Raw genomic sequence first — 19,885 nt, 5'->3', positions numbered from 1 at the left:
AGCCAGCTCTTGAATGAAGCCAAATGCTTTCTGCGTGATACTTAAAAATATTTATTTTAGCGTTTATCATTTCTTAGACTACTTGCTTCTTATAGCACAAGTTCGAATGGGTCTTAATAATAAGAGCCCGAGTCAGATATTGGGGAAAATGCTGAGAGATCAGAGAGGCAAGGAGCAAGCCACAGCCACACCTTACCTCGCAAAATTCCCAGCCGAAAAGAGACCGAGTTCCTGTTTCCTCCTGCCTTATCACTTCTTCTTTCTGCCCAGCCATATCATTTCCTATCCTTCTCTACAGACCTTCAGACCTCTATAGTTTGCTAGTGGGTAGCTCCGCCCTCTGATCTTTAGGCAAGCTTTATTTGTACAAACATGAAATCACCAAACTTCTAGAAATTTAAATAGTTTCCATTTCTCGGTCTTATGCACGAGATAACTGCCATAAAAAAAACCTTTTCTTGGTTCAAGTAAAAATATATATTTTAAATAATTCCAATACATATTCTCAAATACCTTTTGAGAATCAAATTTGGATTGTGATTTTTGTAAGTGTCTTTGACCAACTAGATACTTAAAAATTGAGTGCTGCTTACCTATGTAAACACCACTGCTTGAGCTCTCGGGTGTACATTTGTCATGAGGAAGGTTAATAGTCCTTAACCTTTCATTCGTAGTATTTCTTTTGTGAGTTGACTGTTTGCTTTTGATTTCGGTGAATCAAAATTTCACATTTTTTCAAAGAACATTCTAAAGAAAACTTCAGATGCAATAAGCTACAAACCTCTTTCAGTGTGTCTGATAATAAACATCCCTAACCTGCAATAAAGTCTTTTAAATTATTTTGAAAGTTTTGATCTCATAGTAAGAAAACAGTTCTAGGTTCTTGCTTGTAGAGTTTAAGATTGTAGTTTTCCTTGGTAGATTTCCTAGCTTTTCTCTCCCAGTTTCATTTTAAGTTACCCAAGAACTATCAAACAAGCCGGTACTTTTCCAGTTGTTTTTTCATAGAAGCATAGTTCAAGTATCGTTTAAAGGCATTCACTAAGAAATTAAGTGTTGTGGAATAATTTTTTTGTACACTGTAAAGGTGTGTCTTTGCCAAGGTGCCTTCTGATTGGTTTAATAAAGAGCTGAATGACCAGTAGCTAGGCAGGAAGAGGTTAGGTGGTACTTCCCGACAGATAGAGAAGAGAGGAAGGGGTGGTGAATCTAGGTGCAAGGGATGCCAGAGGACACAGACAGGAAACAGGTGCAAGATGGAAGAAAGGTAAAAAGTCACGTGGCAAAGCATAGATTAATATAAATGGGTTAGTTTAAGTTGTAAGAGCTAATGGGACAAGTCTAAGCTATAGGCCGAGCTTTCATAATTAATAAGTCTACATTTTTTTTGTTTTGTTTTGTGAGCTGTTGGCCCAAGGAAAAATCCATCTTTAGTTAAAAGTAGACAGCACCTAACTCTGGAAATAAAAGAGTAAGGACTATGAGTAATATAATAAAAGATAAAAATAAAGTGGCAAAACCTCATTTTTTTAGCATAGGGAGAAGTGAAATAGTTTTTAACTTGGGAGGGTGAGGCAGGAAGATTATAAGTTTAAGGTCAGAGTCTGCTACAGACCAAGACCTTGTCTTGAAGAAACAAGGGGTAGAGATGCAGTTCTTGCCTGGTGTATGCAAGGGCCTGTGTTCAGTGCCAGCATCCTTCCCCACAAAGGGCAAGAAAGTCTCAGCATTAAGAACCTTGCATCAAGATGATGTGGACAGAAATAGACCTTAAAATCGGGGTCAAACCCAGGATGGTGACAGCAGAAGCACACCTACGGCTGAAGGTAGAGGAGCAGACCTAAGAAGCGTAGCCTTTCGGTTGCATTTAAAAGTTAACTCTTAAACCCTTGAAACACTGAATTATAGGGAATTTAAAATAAGTATAAATTTATTTTAACTTAAAGGAGAAATAGACAAAAGCTATGCTTGTATTGTGAAATTTTGAAAGCATTTTATATTGCTAATGGCTTGATAAATAAATATTTATGGATAGTAGTTAAATAATATAAATGTCATTATTAAAACAATATGCTCTGAGCCTTTCTTTAGCTCCTTCCCTCATAGCTGCTGCGAACACCTGTCAGACAGCTTACTGGAGGACTGTATTGGGCTCACAATGCAGAGAGTACATGCAGTCCTTCATGCAGGGAAGCATGGGAAAAGGAGCTGTCGAGGCAGCTGCTTGTTATATGGAGCCAATCAGGAAGCAGACAAAGCTCAAGCAGGAAGCAGATTATGGTCTGTAAACCTCAAGTCAATCTCCAAGGCACTGTATCTGTAGGTCTCATGTCCAAAAGGTTCCACAGCCTCCCCCAAACAGTGCCACCATCTGGGTATCAATGTTTAAACACATGAGCCTGTGGGGGACATTTCATACTCAAACTAGAAGCCTAACATAGAGAGTATGAAATATTTAAAACTATGGTATCATAGATTACAAAAAGAAATTGTGTAAATATATAAAGTACATTGTGTAAACAAAGTGTCGTCACACCAGGGCTTATTATTAGGTGAGTCCTCTGTTATTCTTTGCTCTCTATGAATTGCCCATGGCCAACTGTCTGAACCAGTAGTTCTCAGCCATCCTACTGCTGTGACAGTTTAATACAGTTCCTCATGTTGTGGTGACCCCAACCATAAGACCGTTATTTTCACTGCTACTTCATAACTGTAATTTTTACCACTCTTATGAATTATAAATATCTGTATTTCCCGGTGCTCTTAGGTGACCCTGACCCTCCCCACACCCAGCAATGATCTGTGACCCACAGGTTGAAAAGCACTGGTCTAAACGTTAGATTGGGAATTGCGGAAGCAAGTCACAAAATGTAAATTGTGCACTGTTTGAGCATGATGACGCCTTGCTGTCTACCTGGAGCATTAGCCAGCCCTTACCATATCACGTATTTCATGACCTACCTGTTAGCTTCTTAGTAGTCATTTCGGCTGTCAGATGAACCATCTCCCCCTTGTTTGTATATAGGGTTCAGTACTATTAGTACATTCAGGCATCCTTTGGGCATTTGGAAAACATTCTGTATGGATGAGGGGACCTCTGTGACATCCTTGCCATCCTTAGATTTAAAACAGAATGAAATGTGAGTTTATTAAAAAAGAGAGAGAGGAATAATCATTATAATTACATATTTACTTGGTTTTGGTTTGTAGAAAATGCCAATAAGGAAAATGCTTCATTGTGTAATTAATGGATGAATAATTATAATTATTGAGCAATTCAGTAATATGTTGGGAAATTAAAGTAAACAATCTTCTTCTTAGGCATAAAATGAAAAGTAGTGAGAAATTAGTAAAATAGAAAACATTTAAAATCCACATCAAATTGCAGGGAGCATTGTGACTTTTCCTGGGGCATCAACAGCAAAGGTGCCATTCCAGTGCGGTCCAGGCTGGTGGCCAGTGAATTGATGTGGCTACAACAGGGTCATAGGTTACTCAAAGGTGGCCTCCTCACGGAGAAGATCACCTCTTCCTGGTGAGGATGCACAGATGCTGCATCCCTGAAGTCCCTTGTCCAGCTGACAGGCAGCTTGGCCCATGAAAGTGGATCTTGGAAATCTGGTGACACCTTGAGCTTTCCGACCCTTGCAATTTTCCTTGGCACCTTCATGTTATGGGCCTTCCCTGGGAGAAGTGTTGCAGTTCAGAGGGAAAGGCAGCGCATCTCCAGTATTGCTGCTCTGGAACTGTCAGTACAACTGATAAACTGCTGTGGATAACCAAAGGAAAATGGCAAAAATAAACACAAAAGGAAAAGGAAAGACAAACCTTGAAGTAACCCACCAAATATGATGATCCCAGACATTTTTAAACACCTTTTAAAACTTAACTAGAAAAATTGAGTGCTTATCTTTTAAGGTTTGGAGAATAATGTGTGGTAGATGTGTATGGAGATGGCATGATGACGCCGTTACTTTTATTCCAACCTAAAAATCAGCAATAAAAGGAAAAGTATGGGAATTATGTAATGAAATAGTCACAGAGTAAGCATAGCTTCCAGTCCATGGGAATGGATTATGTGACACTTCCTCAAAACTTTCTTTTCACTGCTCTGCCCTTTATAGTAGTGAAGGTTTCGCTCTATGCTTTCTTTCATTATCCTCTTAATACAATTTTTTTCTGTTATATATTTTATAAATGAGGTTGGATTGTGCTTGTTAGGAGTAAAGAAGAGATGCTTACTATCAAGGCTTGTTCTAGAATATAACAGCACTCTAAGAGGAAAAAATAAAGCTTTTTCAGAGATATTTATGTACACTTAAGTGGAGGAAGGCTTCTCCTGGAGACATGTTCCATATGGAGACATGTATCATGTGGAGACACACTTCTCATGGAGAGATGGCGTCTCATAAGGGGGCATGCTTCATGTGAAGAGATTTCATATGGGGCAATGTCTCATACTGTGACATGCTTCATGTGGAGACATAGACTCCTCATATAGAAAAATGTATCATGTTCTTGGATTAGGAGAATCAGCACCATAAAGATAACAGAAAGCCTCTGATCATGGTAGGATATACCTGCTAGTCGTATGTAATATTCTTTATGAGGCTGAGGAGGTTTCTTCTCCACTAAAGCTTTTTTTTTTCATGAATGGATGTTGAGTTTTGTTAGACAATTTCTACATCTGTTGAAATGGTTCTGTAATTGTTTTTTTTTACTAATATATAAAATTGTGTAGAGTTGCATTTTTTTTTGAATACACTTGTCTTTAATGTATATGCTGGCTTTGCTATAGTTTCTTCAGGGTTTTCCATTTAGATCCATGATTGTACTTTCCCCATGATGTACTTACTAATTTTGTTACTGTGGGTTTGTACAGGCCAAGTAAAGTAAGTTGAGAAGCATTTTCTTATTCTGATCTTTGAAGGTATTTATACAATTATAGTTTTTCATTCTTCAAAGAATCATGAAATTAATATGTAATTTAGCGAACATGCAGCAGATGACGCGGTAAACGAGAAGTGTCAAGTGCCAAGGAGAAGAGAAGCTGCAGAAATGGCAGGACAAGTGCTTGAGAAAAGCCAAGGGCAATATGGCAAGTTCTGACTGGCCTGTCTTACCAAGATGCCAGGACATGCTATATGCAGATTTACTAATGAAATCAATGTGGAACTGATAGGAACATGGCTGGAGAGAACTCACTTAAAATCTCAGAAAGTTGTCTCTGTATAGAAATAGTTACAGTAGGGGCTGGAGAGATGGCTCAGAGGTTGGGAGCACTGGCTGCTCTTCCAGAGGTCCTGGGTTCGATTCCCAGCAACCACATGGTGGCTCACAACCATCTGTACTGAGATCTGGTGCCCTGCTCTGGCGTGCGGGCACACATCGAGGCAGAATATTGTATACATAATAAATAAATAAATCTAAAAAAAAAAAGAGAAATAGCTACAGTATTGGTGTGGGAGAATTGTCTGTATTCTGCCAATCATGTTTTAAATAAATGCTGATTGGCCAGGCAGGAAGTATAGGTGGGTCAACCATACAGGAAGTAGAGGTGGGGCGATGAGAACAGGAGTATTCTGGGAAGCAGGAAGCTCCCTCCACAGTTCTGCCCAGACCACCAGAGAAGCAAGATGTGAGCTGCCCCACTGAGAAAGGTACCGAGCCATGTGGCTAACATAGATAAGAATAATGGATTAATATAAGCTACAAGAGCTAATAAGTAGCCTGAGCTAATGGGACCAATCAGTTTTATAACTTATGGAGATCTCTGTGATTTTCTTTGGGGCTTGCCAGCTGTGGGGAACTGGACAGGACATAAACTCCAATGAGCAGGCCCTCATGTTACACAGTATGGTAAGCACGTTTTTCTTTGGGAATAGAAGGACAAATTATTTCATACCTGGGTCTAGCTCAACTGGTACCTTTCTTGCAGGAAAATAAAATGATTTCTGAGATGACACAAGGTAATGATACAATGAATAAAGCAGTAACCATTTTGAAGAGAAAAAAAAATCACATGTGGGTGCTTGGAAGCAAACCTGAGTGCTCTGTAAGCATCATGACCTCTTAATCCCCAAGCCATTATCACTCAAGCTCCAAGAAATATCTTAATAGAGAAAAATGTGAAAAGGGTTTAAATAAGTACTTTATAGAGATCAGCTAAATTGCCCAGTAGACTAAAGGGAAAGACTTAAGTTTATTTGTAGTCAGGGGATTGAATCAATGAGTATTGGAAAGTTTTAAGGTATTTGTTGCTAATAGGCTGTCGGTTGCCTTGTAGGTGTTATTTTTTTCCTTGTAATATGGTACAGTTTCTGTTAGGTGTGTCATGGTAAATTTGGTTGATCTGCTCTTGAGATACCATTGGATTCTTTAGCTAGGTAGTAGGCCTTGGATCACACAGAAAAACTGAAGCTTCATTTTTCCTTATGTGAAATGGAGACACTTCTCCTTAGCTCACCACTTTCTTCAAAAATTGGATATCTATGTATATGGATACTTTGTCTGCACGTACATCTGCATACCAGAAGAGGGCATAAGACAGTTGTGAGCTGCCATGTGGGTGCTGGGAATTGAACTCAGGACCTTCAGAAGAGTAGTGAGTGCTCTTAACTACTGAGCCATTTCTTCAGCCTCCTTAAAAAAAATTGGATATCTAATAAAGCATAGACCCCATTTTGGGGATTGGTAAGTGTGATTCAGGGACTAACAAAAATCTGGGAGTAGAGTGTACCAAACTTGGCACTATATGCAATGAAGATCTAGTTCTGATTTATAACTTGCAGTAAAGGTCTTATAATAGAGTCTTGGCATTGGTTATGTTCAGCACTTAGATTTAGTTTTGGAGGTGTCAGATACACTGTCCCCTGGAATTTTCCATAATAGGAAGATATGGTGACTGCATTTCGGTAAGTCATGTATGGTTTTCAAACCTTTGATATGCATTACTATGATTTAGGAACCGAACTTTTAATTTTATTTATTTTTCAGTAATATAATCTTGATGTTTTTATTATAACCCTTGCCTTTTTAATGGCTGAGCCATCTCGCTGGCCCCAAATATTATTTCTTTGGTCACTTGTGGACAGTGCTCTATTCATAAGAGGAAGAAAAAGTAGACTACACCCACCCATGGTTGGCTGTCATAACAGATGCCTAAAGTTAAAGTATAATATAGCTTATACTTGCCAAGTATAAAATGGATATAAAAATGTTTAATGAAAGATCTGAATGGAAGATGAGCAACTTGAGGAATTGCTTATCCCCAAAATGCTATGGGCCTGACATTCTGGCTGGTGCTCAGCCCAGTAGCCATGCTCTGCTCAGTGCTTTCCCAGGACAGCCTTTCTTTGTCTTAGCATTTTCCTTACTGACTGTGCAGTTCTTCTCGTCAGCCCTTTCTCACAGTTGTGCACTCTGAGCCTCCTCTTATTTCTGCTGTGGGTCTTTAGCATGGGTGTCAGTTCGTTCTCCTCTACAGTGGACCACCTGTCTTCAGTGACCTTTTCCTTGGCTAACATACTGGAAACTTTTAGAGCTAGCTGAGTTTTCTTGGACTGCATTTCAGAGTGTTGCCTGGTGATTTAGGGGTCCAGATGTGAAAGGATTCTGTAGCCAGACTGCTTGGGAACTTGTCTCAGCCACCAGTCAGTATGTAGCCTTTGTAGAGTGTGGGGGTCTTGTTGTGCCCTGACCTTTCCTTAATGACGACGAGATACTTCCCTGTTGAAGAGTCAGCACTCGTTTTGTGCATTTCCCTTTATCTCATCAACAAGGCAAATGGGGTAATTTTAAACTCCACATGTGTTCTTTTGTTGTTAACTGCTATGGACTCACTCTATTTCCTGGTTTGCTGCAATGAGCTTTGTGGAAGGTACTTGGAACTTGTCATTATTTAGGAATGAAAGGAAAAGCTATTGTGTGATGCTGCCAGTGGTCACTGATTTTGACTTTATTAGAAAAACCTCTGTGTAAATATTTTAGTAAGTAAACAATTAGCTATATAGAGATTTAAAATGCAATTGTAATCTAATCTTTGGAAAATAAACTAAATTTGAAATTATGTAAAAGGAGAAGGGATGCAAAATTAATCAATGTGATGTAGGCTATGGTTTTCCTGAATAGAGTAAAAATGAAATGTTAATCTGGTTATTCATTAGGGAAGAAACAGATTGATAAAGCCAACTAAAACAAGCAAAAAATGATTTTATGTGCTGACAGACATTCTTAATTTTTTTGTTTGTCTTGTTCTTTTAATAGATTTTGGTTGTGAAAGATAAATTTAAGGGTACACTATACTCCAGGTATATGAAAGAAAAGTTGTGGTGCTTATGAGTTTCTGGGTTCCCACTGAGTGTAGGAACAAAGCTGTTTGTTTTATGTATTTTAGATGGTAATATGTTCATCTCGGAACAAAGTACACCTTAATTCATGAAGCTGATAAACAATTCATGTTATGCCAGCTTTACAAAGACTAAAGGTATCTGATTGTTGAAATGTTTTCCATTCCATTTTTTTGTTTGTCTTTGATAGAGTCCTGTGAAGATAAACCAGATTAGCTTGGATGAAAGTGGAGAGCACATGGGAGTGTGTTCAGAGGACGGCAAGGTAAGTGCACAGTGCTCATGGGCACAGTTGGTTGGGCAGTGACTGCTGGGTTTTACCCATGCAAGTGATTGGACGCTCTCTGCCTTCTTTACATCTGTGTGCAGAGAGCCTTGATTATTCTTTTTCAGTATTGGTCTTGCTTTTGATTGCTCATAATTAAAATAAAATATATTTTGCCCAAATGTGCCTTAGGAAAAGTAATTACAAGAATGTCAATAACCTAACTAGTATTAAGCTGATTAACAGCTGTGGCAGGGTGACGCGCCCCTTTAATCATCACTGCTGTGCCACTCTGACTCCAGTGACTAGTCTGCAGTTCCTGCAAGACAGTAGTTTAATGCTTTTCTGCCATAAATCCTCAAAATTGGATTTTGTGGGCATGATTTCTGTGGGCTGGTGGTTTTCATTTTAAAACACAAGTTATGAATGTTACTCTTGAATTATAGAATCTTTTGATAAGCAATCATAGTTTATCAGAAGAATAAAGTGTCTTACAATGGCCACATTAAATAAATGTAAAATCAATATATGTACAGTTTTCTAAAAACCTGGCACCTACTTCCTGGACCAAGGACATACATCATTGGTGCAGCATAGAGCTAACAACTATCAGTGCTTCTTGCTGATGGTATGCTGTGACATTTAGTGGTTGTGATGATTGATTTTCCACTTGCAAGAATATCTTCTTTGTTTTTAAGTCGATGGAAGTCTTTTCTAATGTTCACTTGCAGTGATAAAATCCTAATGCAGAATATTTAAGCCACTTCTTTAAAATATCAGTTTAAGAAGAGATTGCATTAAAAATCATTATGTAAGTTTATGTATTCCTTAGTGAATAGAGATTTCCTAATCTAATTTTATATATTTTTAGTGCTCTGAATTCAATGGGCCATTAAGATGAGTAAATTAAAAACAATATACTCAGCACAAAAGAGGATATACTCATCTCTATTAACAGTGCTGCCCCCATCTCTGCCTATCAACACTGCTACCCCATCTCTATCAACACTGCTACCCCGTCTCTACCTATCAACACTGCTACCCATCTCTACCTACCAACACTGCTACCCCACCTCTATCAACAGTGTTACCCCATCTCTACCTATCAACACTGTTACCCCATCTCTGCCTATCAACACTGCTACCCCGTCTCTACCTATCAACACTGCTACCCATCTCTACCTATCAACACTGCTACCCCATCTCTATCAACACTGCTACCCCATCTCTACCTATCAACACTGCTACCCCATCTCTATCAACACTGCTACCCCATCTCTACCTATCAACACTGCTACCCATCTCTATCAACACTGCTACCCATCTCTACCTATCAACACTGCTACCCATCTCTACCTATCAACACTGCTACCCATCTCTACCTATCAACACTGCTACCCCATCTCTATCAACAGTGCTACCCCATCTCTATCAATAGTGCTACCCCATCTCTATCAACAGTGTTACCCCCATCGATCTTTTCACAAGAGCAACACAAATCCTCTCGACATACACAGATGCATTTTATTTATCTCAGCTTCTTCTTGCCCTGAAGCCTTTTGAAACACAGAATACTATCACTTTTCAGAAAGTACTGTCCAAGTTTATAGTCCTTTGTGAAATTCTGAGATGAACACATTTCCAAGAAAGAGTTAACGGAAGTGTTGGTTTGGGTGGAAATGGAAAAGAATTATCTACACAGTTGAAACATTTTTGTGCATATATTTGGAAAGAAAGTTTCATTTTAATTTTCTTTACTTAAATGACTAATTATTTCTGAATTTATTAGCAGGTAGCAGTTTCTTTTAAACTAGCTGGGCAAGTAAGAGTGTTCAGTTTTCCAATTAGAGACATTCATTGGGGATTCCAGCACATTCACTGTTGAATTATTAGTAATGTGTTATAGTGGAATCTTTCAGTTACTCCTCTGCTCTGTAATGTGATGGCCTGAGAGTTCCCATTGCATCCTTTAACAGTATCTTTCCTGGTTTAGAAAAAATGTATATCTGTCTTGTTTTTGTGTAGTTTCATGATGTATTTTGAAGTGTTTTCCCCCCACTTATCTTTTTTTTTAAAGCATGAATAGAACCATAAAGAAATCTCCCAGTACATATTTTTATGTAAGTCAACCCTGCCCAGTAGTCAGTGTTGTGAAAATTGGGAGGCTGTATAAAATGACGTATGAAGTGGTTAGCTGCCATAAGAACAGAAGGACTTTCCTGAGGTCAAATGTGTCTTTCAGTGACTGTTCACGGCTTTTGTTTTCATTGGTTTATTAGGACTCATATTTAATAGTTGTATTTATCTCACTGCTTATCTTTGATATTTGCATTGGTTTTTAAAATCGTCATTCTAATAGTTGGTTGAAGTTTACTTATATTTAGTCTGTGCTCAGTTCTTTCTCATGGCTTCTCTGTGTTTGAGCTCTGCTTTTGAGATTCACAGCTATATAAAGCGTTTGTGTCTGTAGGTTCATTTTGGTGGCATGGATTCATACACAACTTTCAGGATAGGGTTTATTTTCTCACCTGTGAAAGATGACTTCATATAGAGTATACTGATTTAACAAAACAAATTCTAGGTTGAAAGATTTTCTTCCAGATTTTAGAGAGAATGCCTGCTTGTTCTGACACTTGCAGCATCCCTGTTGGTCAGCCTGCTTTTGCTCTTTAAGAAATCTTTAAAAACAACTTTTGTCCTCCATAGCTTGGCTAATAATAATAGTAATAACAAAAACAAAAATAATAAACATGGCCTTTGTAATCCAGTTGCTATCCTACATATCATTCTTATCTGTTGTCATTAATTTCATCTCAACACAGTAACTCTTTTGAGTTATTAAAGTTGCTTTCATTTCAGGAAAGTTTATACGTTTGCTTCAGTTATAATTTTGATTATTACTTTAGTTCTATTTGTTTTCATTTCTTCAAAGAAATTCAATAATATGGAGCTGGAGGCAGTATTGCTTAGAGGCAGAGTGCAGCTGTGTTTCAGCTGCCTGGTCTGGACCTCACTCTGCTGTCTTAAGGTGGTGCACCGCCTGCTTTCCCAGGTATCTTCCTTGCCCCAGACAGATTATGTGCAAAAGGGAAGCCCACACAAGAAACTCGAAAATCCCAACTCTGATGGATAGTAACTGTGAATTTCAAGGCTTTCAATACTAGGTCATTGCAGTGTGGACTCTTCCCTAATTCCATTTTTCTACTTAAAATTTTGCATGTAGCAGGATGAATGGACACACACTATCATAAAAATGCATAGCTTGTAAGAGAAATCAGATGTATTGATTGAGTCACCCGCATACTTGTTTTGCTCTTATGTTGGTCTTGTCCTTCCATTTCTCGGAGGTGGGCAACTTCTTTGCTTGTCTAATTGCTTTGCCTGTTGGTTTCCCCTCAAACGTTCCCCTCCCCCACTTTGGGTGTAGATTTGTATGCCATTTTGCAGTTTTACTTTTTCTTTAGGTATCAGGCAGTGTGGTCTTGGGATTCAAATTTGAATTACACTGCTGTGTTTTATGTTTGTTAAGTAAGCCTGTTTTTCTCTGTGACTCAGTTTGTCTCCTACTATGAAAATTACCTTTAGTGACTTGGGATTGTACCTGGTAGAGGAGACCCCTATGGTAGCTGTTAACCTCTTTAATGCCAGTCACTATCCTCTTTCGTCACTCGGCTGTAGTTTCAGAGATGTGTGTCCTCTTGCTGAGGTTTCCCAATAGCCTTTGGGTTTTCCTTTGACGTCTGAGTATTGTGAAGACATGTTTAAATGTATTTTTTTTCCCTTTGAGACTTTGGAATGGTGTTCTGCATTTTTTAGGACATCAAGAATGTTGCTGTTTGCTTTTTTTTTTAAAAATCTGTCTTAGCAAGAACCATGTTAACAAGTAGATTAGGGCCTTTCTGACTCTCGACAAACCTGACTTTATATTTTGAAGTTATATTAGTTACTGTCTGTTGCTGTGATAAAAACAGTACCAAAACTAACTTGGAGAGGAAAGGGCTTCTTTGGCTGTGTCATCGTCTATCATAGAGGGAACTATTGAGCAGGAACTCAGCCAGGAACCTGGAAGTAAGAACTGAAGCAGAGACTGCAGGAGAGCACTGCTTACTGGTTTGCTTCCCAGACTGCTCCTCGTGGCTTTCCTAGCTTGGCTTTGTCTATAACCCAGGCACCTGCCCAGAGCTAGCACTGTCTGCAGTGTGCTCAATGGTCCCACATCAGTCGTCAGCCATGGAAATCCCCCACAGCCCAGTTGATGTCGGTAGTTCCTCTCTTGAGGCTTTCTCCTTCCAGGTTACTCTAGCATGTGTCAGGCTGACAGAAACTAACCTGTATGGAGGTATTATAAGTCACTTTCTCATATCCAGTAGTAAGACCCTCAGATGAACTAGACCTCTGACTTGAGGAATTTGGTGAAGCTGGTTGTGCCAGAGAGAAGTGGAAGCTTCTTTAATGATAACTTTTAATCTCAGGGGTTCTGCATTAATGAATAGGATGGGCAACAATAATCTCTCCTTTTACTGTCCAAGATAAAATGCTAGCTACAACAGTGTCCTGTCCTGCCTCTTTACCCAATGTTACTTGGAAGCTCAGAGACTGCTATTCCAGTCATAGTTCCTGTATATGTAGCAGGCTGCTGCCTTGTGTTACAGTTTGCAAATAGTAGAATTCCATGCTAAAGTTAATCTCACACTTTCCTATTTATTTGTAAGGGTAGGCAAAGTATATGTTCCAATCTGTGTGATTCTCATGTGGCTCTCTGGGTGTTTGTTCATCAGAACTCCTGAGGAACTAAGATGCATGTGAGGAATTCTTGTTCATTCATTCATTCTCAGTCAGAGCCTCTCTTTGTGCCTCCCTCCCTCTCCCCCAACTCTCCCCTTCTCCTAGAAGTTTTTGTAGCAGGTTATTAGACCTGGTCTAGATAATAGCATTTTCAAAAGAATACTTTCCGTTGTGGCCTTTAATTTTATAATCTCTATCTTAACCTTGTTCTTTCTAGAAGTCAGAACTCTGAGCTGTCATTGACATTGCTGGTCTTCCTCAGCAGACAGTTTACATCACACCCACATCTATGTCATGCATATTTCCATTTGAATGAACAGTCTGTTCCTTTAGTTTACCTCCTGTGCATGTTCCTTTAGGTCTGACTAGACTCCAGCTACTTTGTAGTTTGACAGCTATTCAAAGTTGCTATTCTATTCTGTTCTTATACTTTATGAGAAAACATACTTTCCTTAATTGCAGATTGTATGTTGTCTGATGTGATGCTATCTTAGGGAAGAATGGGCTTTGGAAAACTTGGATTCTGGTCACAGCTCTTGTTTTTAATGGAAGTAGGTGAGTCTCTAGTTTTTCAGCAGAATCATCTCGTTAACAAGCACATTGGTGTGGGCCATAGCATCCCTAGCAGCAGTCTAGAGCAAGATCCTCAACCCAGGTTGAACATTATCAGTTGTGAATCATTAAAATTACCACCTCAGCCCATGAAAAGAGATCTAGTTTCTCTAGGATGAGCCTGCCATTAGTCTTCAGGGATTTAACTACCTATAATCAGAGGTAAGGTCTGTTAAAGGTTTAGAGTTAAGGTCTGTTAAAAGAGTTGATATATGTGACCCAGGACTGTGTTGTCAAGATGTTGTGCTGAGAAGAAAAGACACTGAGTTAGGAGCTGGCTCCCTATTTCAGCAGGCATTCACACTGAGGTCCATCCCTATGGAGACACTGCTTGCTGATTTCCTCCATTACAATTCAGTGATACAGGGCCTGCCTTACTGTGTGAAAACTTGCTGGTCTCCATCAAGCTTCCCCATGGCGAAGTAAAGGCCTAAGTGTACTGCTTTGCTGAATACAGTGCTTCCCTGTTCTGCTTCAGAGGTGTCATTTTCAGGAATTTATAGAAAAGCAATGGTTTTGCACCCTCCCAACAGTAAGAGCTGAGGTGGCAATGGCATGTGGATACCATGCCTGGAATGGGCATGCTCTGAATGAGAGAGTTCTATGTGATCCATGGTGTCTTGCTGATGCTGGCCTCTAGTAATTTTCATAAAATTCGTGGGGGGGGGGAATAACAAACATTTGGTTAACTTGCTTGTTTGAATCAAGATCTGTTTATGTAGCTCCATCCTGCCCTCAAATTAGCAGTTCTCATATCTCATCTTCCTGCTTATTGGATTACAGGCATAGGCATGTCCACCACACCTGGATCAACTATTAACTTTTGTAATGTGTGAATTTGTCTCTTCAGAGAATTCTCTGCTTGGAACTTAATCATCCATTCACAACTTACCAACATTAAAGCAAGAAAAAAAAATGAATTTGAATAATCTTCATCAGTACAAAAAATGAATTTGTTATTAAAATCACATAAAGAAGTCTCATTAGACTGTTGATTTAACAGAATACTCTTAGCATGGGCAGTCTGTAACATCAGAAAGTTATTTCTCACAACTCTGAGGATCTGACGATCTGGGATCAGTGTCTGGAGAGGAATGCCTTCCTAGAGGATACTTCTACAGTCCTCCCCTGGTGTGAGAGATGAATCTCTCTCCTTAGTGGCAGAAAGCAGGTAGCAAAAGTGCCTATTTACTCCTTCTATTCCCTTTATAATGGCACTGGTATCCCATTCCTGAGGGAACAGCCTACCAAAGACTTTCCCTCCTGAGACCATCACTTTGGGTATTGGATTTCAACAGAAAATTATAGGGATACAAACTTCCAGACCAAAGGAATACGCAAATGGTCTCATGGTGAATTCCAACAAAAGTATAGAAGAAATTCTTCTAAAGACCAGAGAAAGAGCAAACCCATCACAAGTGCTGGGATAGTAAGTAGGGGTCCTAACACTATAGGTTAGCTCTCTGGAAACTCCTCCAATTCTCATGCTCTTCTGGTAAGAGTATGAACTAACTAGAACCAGTCTGCTGGACATGGAGAGATGGCTTAGTGGTTAAGGCTTGTTCTTGTAGAGGCTTTTTGTGGATTCAGTTGTCCACACGTCTGGGCGCCATCTGTTGAAATATGAAGCGGCGGGGCTGCGTCCCCAACACCCCAGCCGCTTGGCTAGCTCACGCCCGAAATAACAACACACAAACTGTATTCATTTAAAGAACTGCTTGGCCCATGAACTCTAGCCCTTACAGGCTAATTCTCGCACCTGGACTAGCCCATTTCTAATAATGTGTGTAAGCACCCCAAGATGCGCTTACCGAGAAGATTCTAGCCTACATCCATCTTCATCGCGTGTGCCTCAGAGAGCAGAGCTATCGTGTCTACCCGGGAGAGCTGAGCATGGCGTCTCTGCTCCAGCAGAGCTGTCGGGTCTCTCCAGGAGCAGAGCAGAGTCTGACCTCACTTCCTCTTCCGCCCAGAATTCTATTCTGTTTACTCCTCCCATCTATGTTCCAAGCCATGAGGCCAAGCAGCTGGTTTATTATAACTTAACCAATGAAATCAACAGATTGATATATGACACTCCCACATCACCAGTACCACTACCTACATGGTGGCTTCTAGCAGTCTGTAACTCCAGTTCCAGAGGGTCTGATGCCTTCTTTTCTGACTTCCTCAGGCAGCAGGCATTTATGTGATGTACACTCACACACTCAGGCAGAGCACTCATATACATCCAATAAACCTTTAATGAATAAAACAAGTCTGTCAAATATTTTTGTCCATTAAATATGAACATAATCATAATCTGTGGTTTAACATTCCCACCTCTCCTTCTGTGGACGTTGTACACGTGTGTGAGTTAACTAGGAGATGTGGAAAGAGTTCTGCAGAAACACTGTTCATAAAAGCTCTGATCTACTGCCAAACCAAGTGGTTGTCCGTGGAAGGAGACCATGAATTGTGACGTAGTGGCGCTTTGCCAGCTTCACAGCATCAACAGAGAACCAGTTACTGCTGTGTGCTGCAGGGGGCATAAAGCTCACACAGGTGGTGTTGGGGAGGGCAGCAGTAGAGTGGCATGCTTCTATATGTATGAAACTTAGATGGCGGAGTAATGTGTGCACAGTGATAGGTCCAAGGGTCATGGTGGGTTTCATGGTATCATAGGGTATAGGAGCTCCTCGAGATTCTGGTTTTTGTTTTGTTTTGTTTTCCTTTTGGTTTCTTCGCTTCTTTCCTCCTTTGCTCCTTCCCTCCCATCCTGATAAGATAAAAGGTTAGATTATTGAGTCTGCTTTTAAAAAGCAAGCACTAGTTTTAAATGTTTTACATTAGATTAGATTTTTGTATATTATATACAAATTTTGTATATTGGTACAAATTTGAGATTAACTGTACATACATTTCTACTCTTGCTCAAAGAATTGTACCTATTCAACTCATTTATCAAGGTAATGTAAACTTCTAGTTCTTGAAAATTATTATTACCAATTATTATTAGGATAATAAGGAATGACAGGTTAGAAGCTAATCAACTATTATAATTGAACTTGTAGTCACATTAGGTTTGTTTTCAAGGTCAAACAAAGATACATTTTAGATAGGCCATTTTCAAACATTTCAGAGATCTACAGAGTATGGCATTAAGATGTTTTAATAGCATAGGTTCTCTATCTGTCTGTCTGTCTTTCTATTTATTTACTTATTTAGAGAATGAGATATGTCTGCTCCTGGCAGCACCATTCTACTTCAGAGACAGGAGATTTTGGCATAAGAGCCTTCAAGAGGATCCTCATGGAATTTCCTAATGGCAAAGGATTATCTTGAATATCCTTTGTTGACCTACATTCATTAGTCCAATGCCTACCTTTACCACACCTTTTGCATAATACAGAAGGAAGGGATGTTCTGAATGGATTATTTTTAGGAAAAACATTGTTTCTAGGAATGCCCTGTTTTACAATTTCTTTTAAGGTGACCTTGTTTGTCACAATTTATAACATTTGACATTTCAATATTTTCTGAAACCTCTGGAAATCACCTCTCCTATCCATGCATCATCATGTTCATGAGATTCAATATTAATTGTATCTCGGATCCATTCCTTCAAAGGTGCTGACCTTGCCTTTAATGGCCTACTTATCCTTTTGCATAGAGATTTGGCATTTTTAAAACGTCAGAGATTTATTTGTTTAGCTTCTAAATTTGGTATCATTCTATTTACTGCTGAAGTCAGTTTTTGTAAGAAATCCATAAAGGCTTTCTTTGGCCCCTGCATAACTTTAGTAAATGACTCAATTTTCTTTCCTACTTCTCCAATTTTGTTCCAAGTATTCAAAGCTGCTGTGTAGCATAAATCTAGGGTGTGGTCGCCATATACAGTTTGCCTTTCCTTAGTAGCATAATCTCCTTCTCCAAGAATTTGATTTTGGGAGATTTCCCTACCTCTTGCTTTACTCTGTTGTTCAATAATCTTAGCCTCTTCTCTGAACCAGGCACTCTATTATAATTGTGGACCAGGCTCTAAAACAGCTTTAACCAATTCTATCCAGACATTAAGGATAATTCTATCACAAACTGACCACGAATTTAACATTTGCTCCACAAAAGATGAATGCATGCCATATGAGACTATTGCTTCCTTGAATCTCCTTAAATCTAATACTGGCACAGGAGTCCATTCAGTGATTACGCTATCATTTGGAAATTTCCATATGGTTACTGGATGTATTAAGGTTGGTTGTTTGAAAACCTTTGGCTATTCTATCTGTTCTTATATATGCAATGCTGTAATTGGTTCTTCATTAAATTTCTCTGTCTGGATTTGAATATTTCTGTGACCTGTTTTATTAAATTTTTCTAAGGTCTGTATCTTAGCACACAGATTAACTTTTTTAGTGATACAACAAAAATGATAATGCTGGTAATGTTTACAATTGACATTACATAAATTCTACCTAAGTTAGTTATTCTCTCATTTAATCCTTCCATTTTCAAACTGTCCAGAGTATTATCCTACAGAAACACAAATACCTCCAATGCAATGGTGTTTCCCATTTATTTTAATGTGGAAAAAGCTCTCTCTTTTAACTGATTCCTCCCTTTAAGAGTTCCCAGTTGTCTTACCAAATCTACCGATGACGTTAATGAAGATGTGAGGCTGATTGATGCTGTGTAGAACAGTAAAATCCTTTCTGGATTTCAAGACAGCTACTTAGTTAGGCAGCAGCCTGAGAAAGGGGTTCAGGGAGTGCTCACAATGCTTAGTGGGGAAAGAGAAAGAGAGAGAAAGAAAGAGAACGAACCAGCTGTCAGCTGTCTGAAAAATGCATGGAAATTGTTCGGAAAAGCAAGTGTGGTGGGGGAAGTCAGAACCAGCCAGGTTAGGTTAGTTGAGTCTTGTGTTTGGAGCTAGGTGCTTTTGGAGTTTGGGTGGCAGCTGAAGACTGTTTCAGAGAGGCTACAACGGGAAAATTCCAAATTTGCTCAGAGACTTGAGGAAAAAAGAAAAAGCCTAGCCAGATGGGGCTCTAGCCCCACATGCAGCACTGGCCTTTTCCTGTGGCTTTTTCAGGGGTTTTTACTCCAAATGCTGGGTGCCAAATTTAACATGAATAATAAAAACCCAGAGACAGGTATTAGGGTTCAACCTGAAGAAAAGAAAAGAAAAGCAACCAAGCCACTAGAGAGCTCTTACCTCTATGAAATATTCAAATTGAAAGAGAGCGAGTTCCTGTCTCATCCCACTTTACATTCCTCTCTAGTGCTGGGATTAAAGGTGTGCACTACTACCAGGCCTCTGTGGCTCACTAGAGTGGCTGCTGGGATTACAGTTATGTGCCACCACTGCCTGGCCTGTATGGCTGACTAGTGTGGCTGTTTTGCGTTCTGATCTTCAAGCAAACTTTATTTATTAAAATACAAATGAAATATCAGTACACTCTCCAACCTCCATTTCTTTCTTTTCTCTCCTTCCTTCCTTCCTTCCTTCCTTCCTTCCTTCCTTCCTTCCTTCCTTCCTTCCTTCCTTCCTTCGTTTTTCCTGAGGTTAGACTCAGACTCATGATCCTCCAGCCTCAGCCTCTGAGAATCAGGATTATACTCACAGCTGGCCTATGTTCTCTTTCTTGCTCTGGCTAATGGTTGAAGAGTCAGCTTTATGTCACAAATTGTGTCAAGCTAAAATCTGTGATTTTATTTTTTTATGTACATTAGATCTAATTTTGTTTTTGTTGTGTTTTTGCTGTGATCAATTTAAAAACTGGGGAACTAGAATGAAGTGACTCAAGACAGCTTGAAAGTGAACACTGATGAGGGGCAACGTAAATCCTTCCTTTACTCGTGGAGGAGATTCAGCTAAGATTGTCCTGGTTTCACT

At 39.3% G+C, this 19,885-nt stretch overlaps 1 protein-coding gene across 1 annotated transcript in view; it reads left to right on the top strand.

Moving 5' to 3' along the window:
* The window catches only part of Vps41 (VPS41 subunit of HOPS complex), a 133,809-nt gene that overhangs the window by 46,544 nt on the left and 67,380 nt on the right, over positions 1 to 19,885 (top strand). The window contains exon 5 of the mRNA XM_050142241.1: positions 8,539 to 8,613. Within this exon, the coding sequence (XP_049998198.1) occupies positions 8,539 to 8,613 (75 nt within the window). The remainder of the gene's footprint in view (positions 1 to 8,538; positions 8,614 to 19,885) is intronic.

The sequence above is a fragment of the Alexandromys fortis genome, unplaced genomic scaffold (assembly GCF_014885135.2).
Source record: "Alexandromys fortis isolate MF-2015 unplaced genomic scaffold, M_Fortis_MF-2015_v1.1 scaffold_5, whole genome shotgun sequence".
Lineage (NCBI taxonomy): Eukaryota > Metazoa > Chordata > Mammalia > Rodentia > Cricetidae > Alexandromys > Alexandromys fortis.
This window is presented reverse-complemented; position numbering and strand designations above follow the sequence as displayed.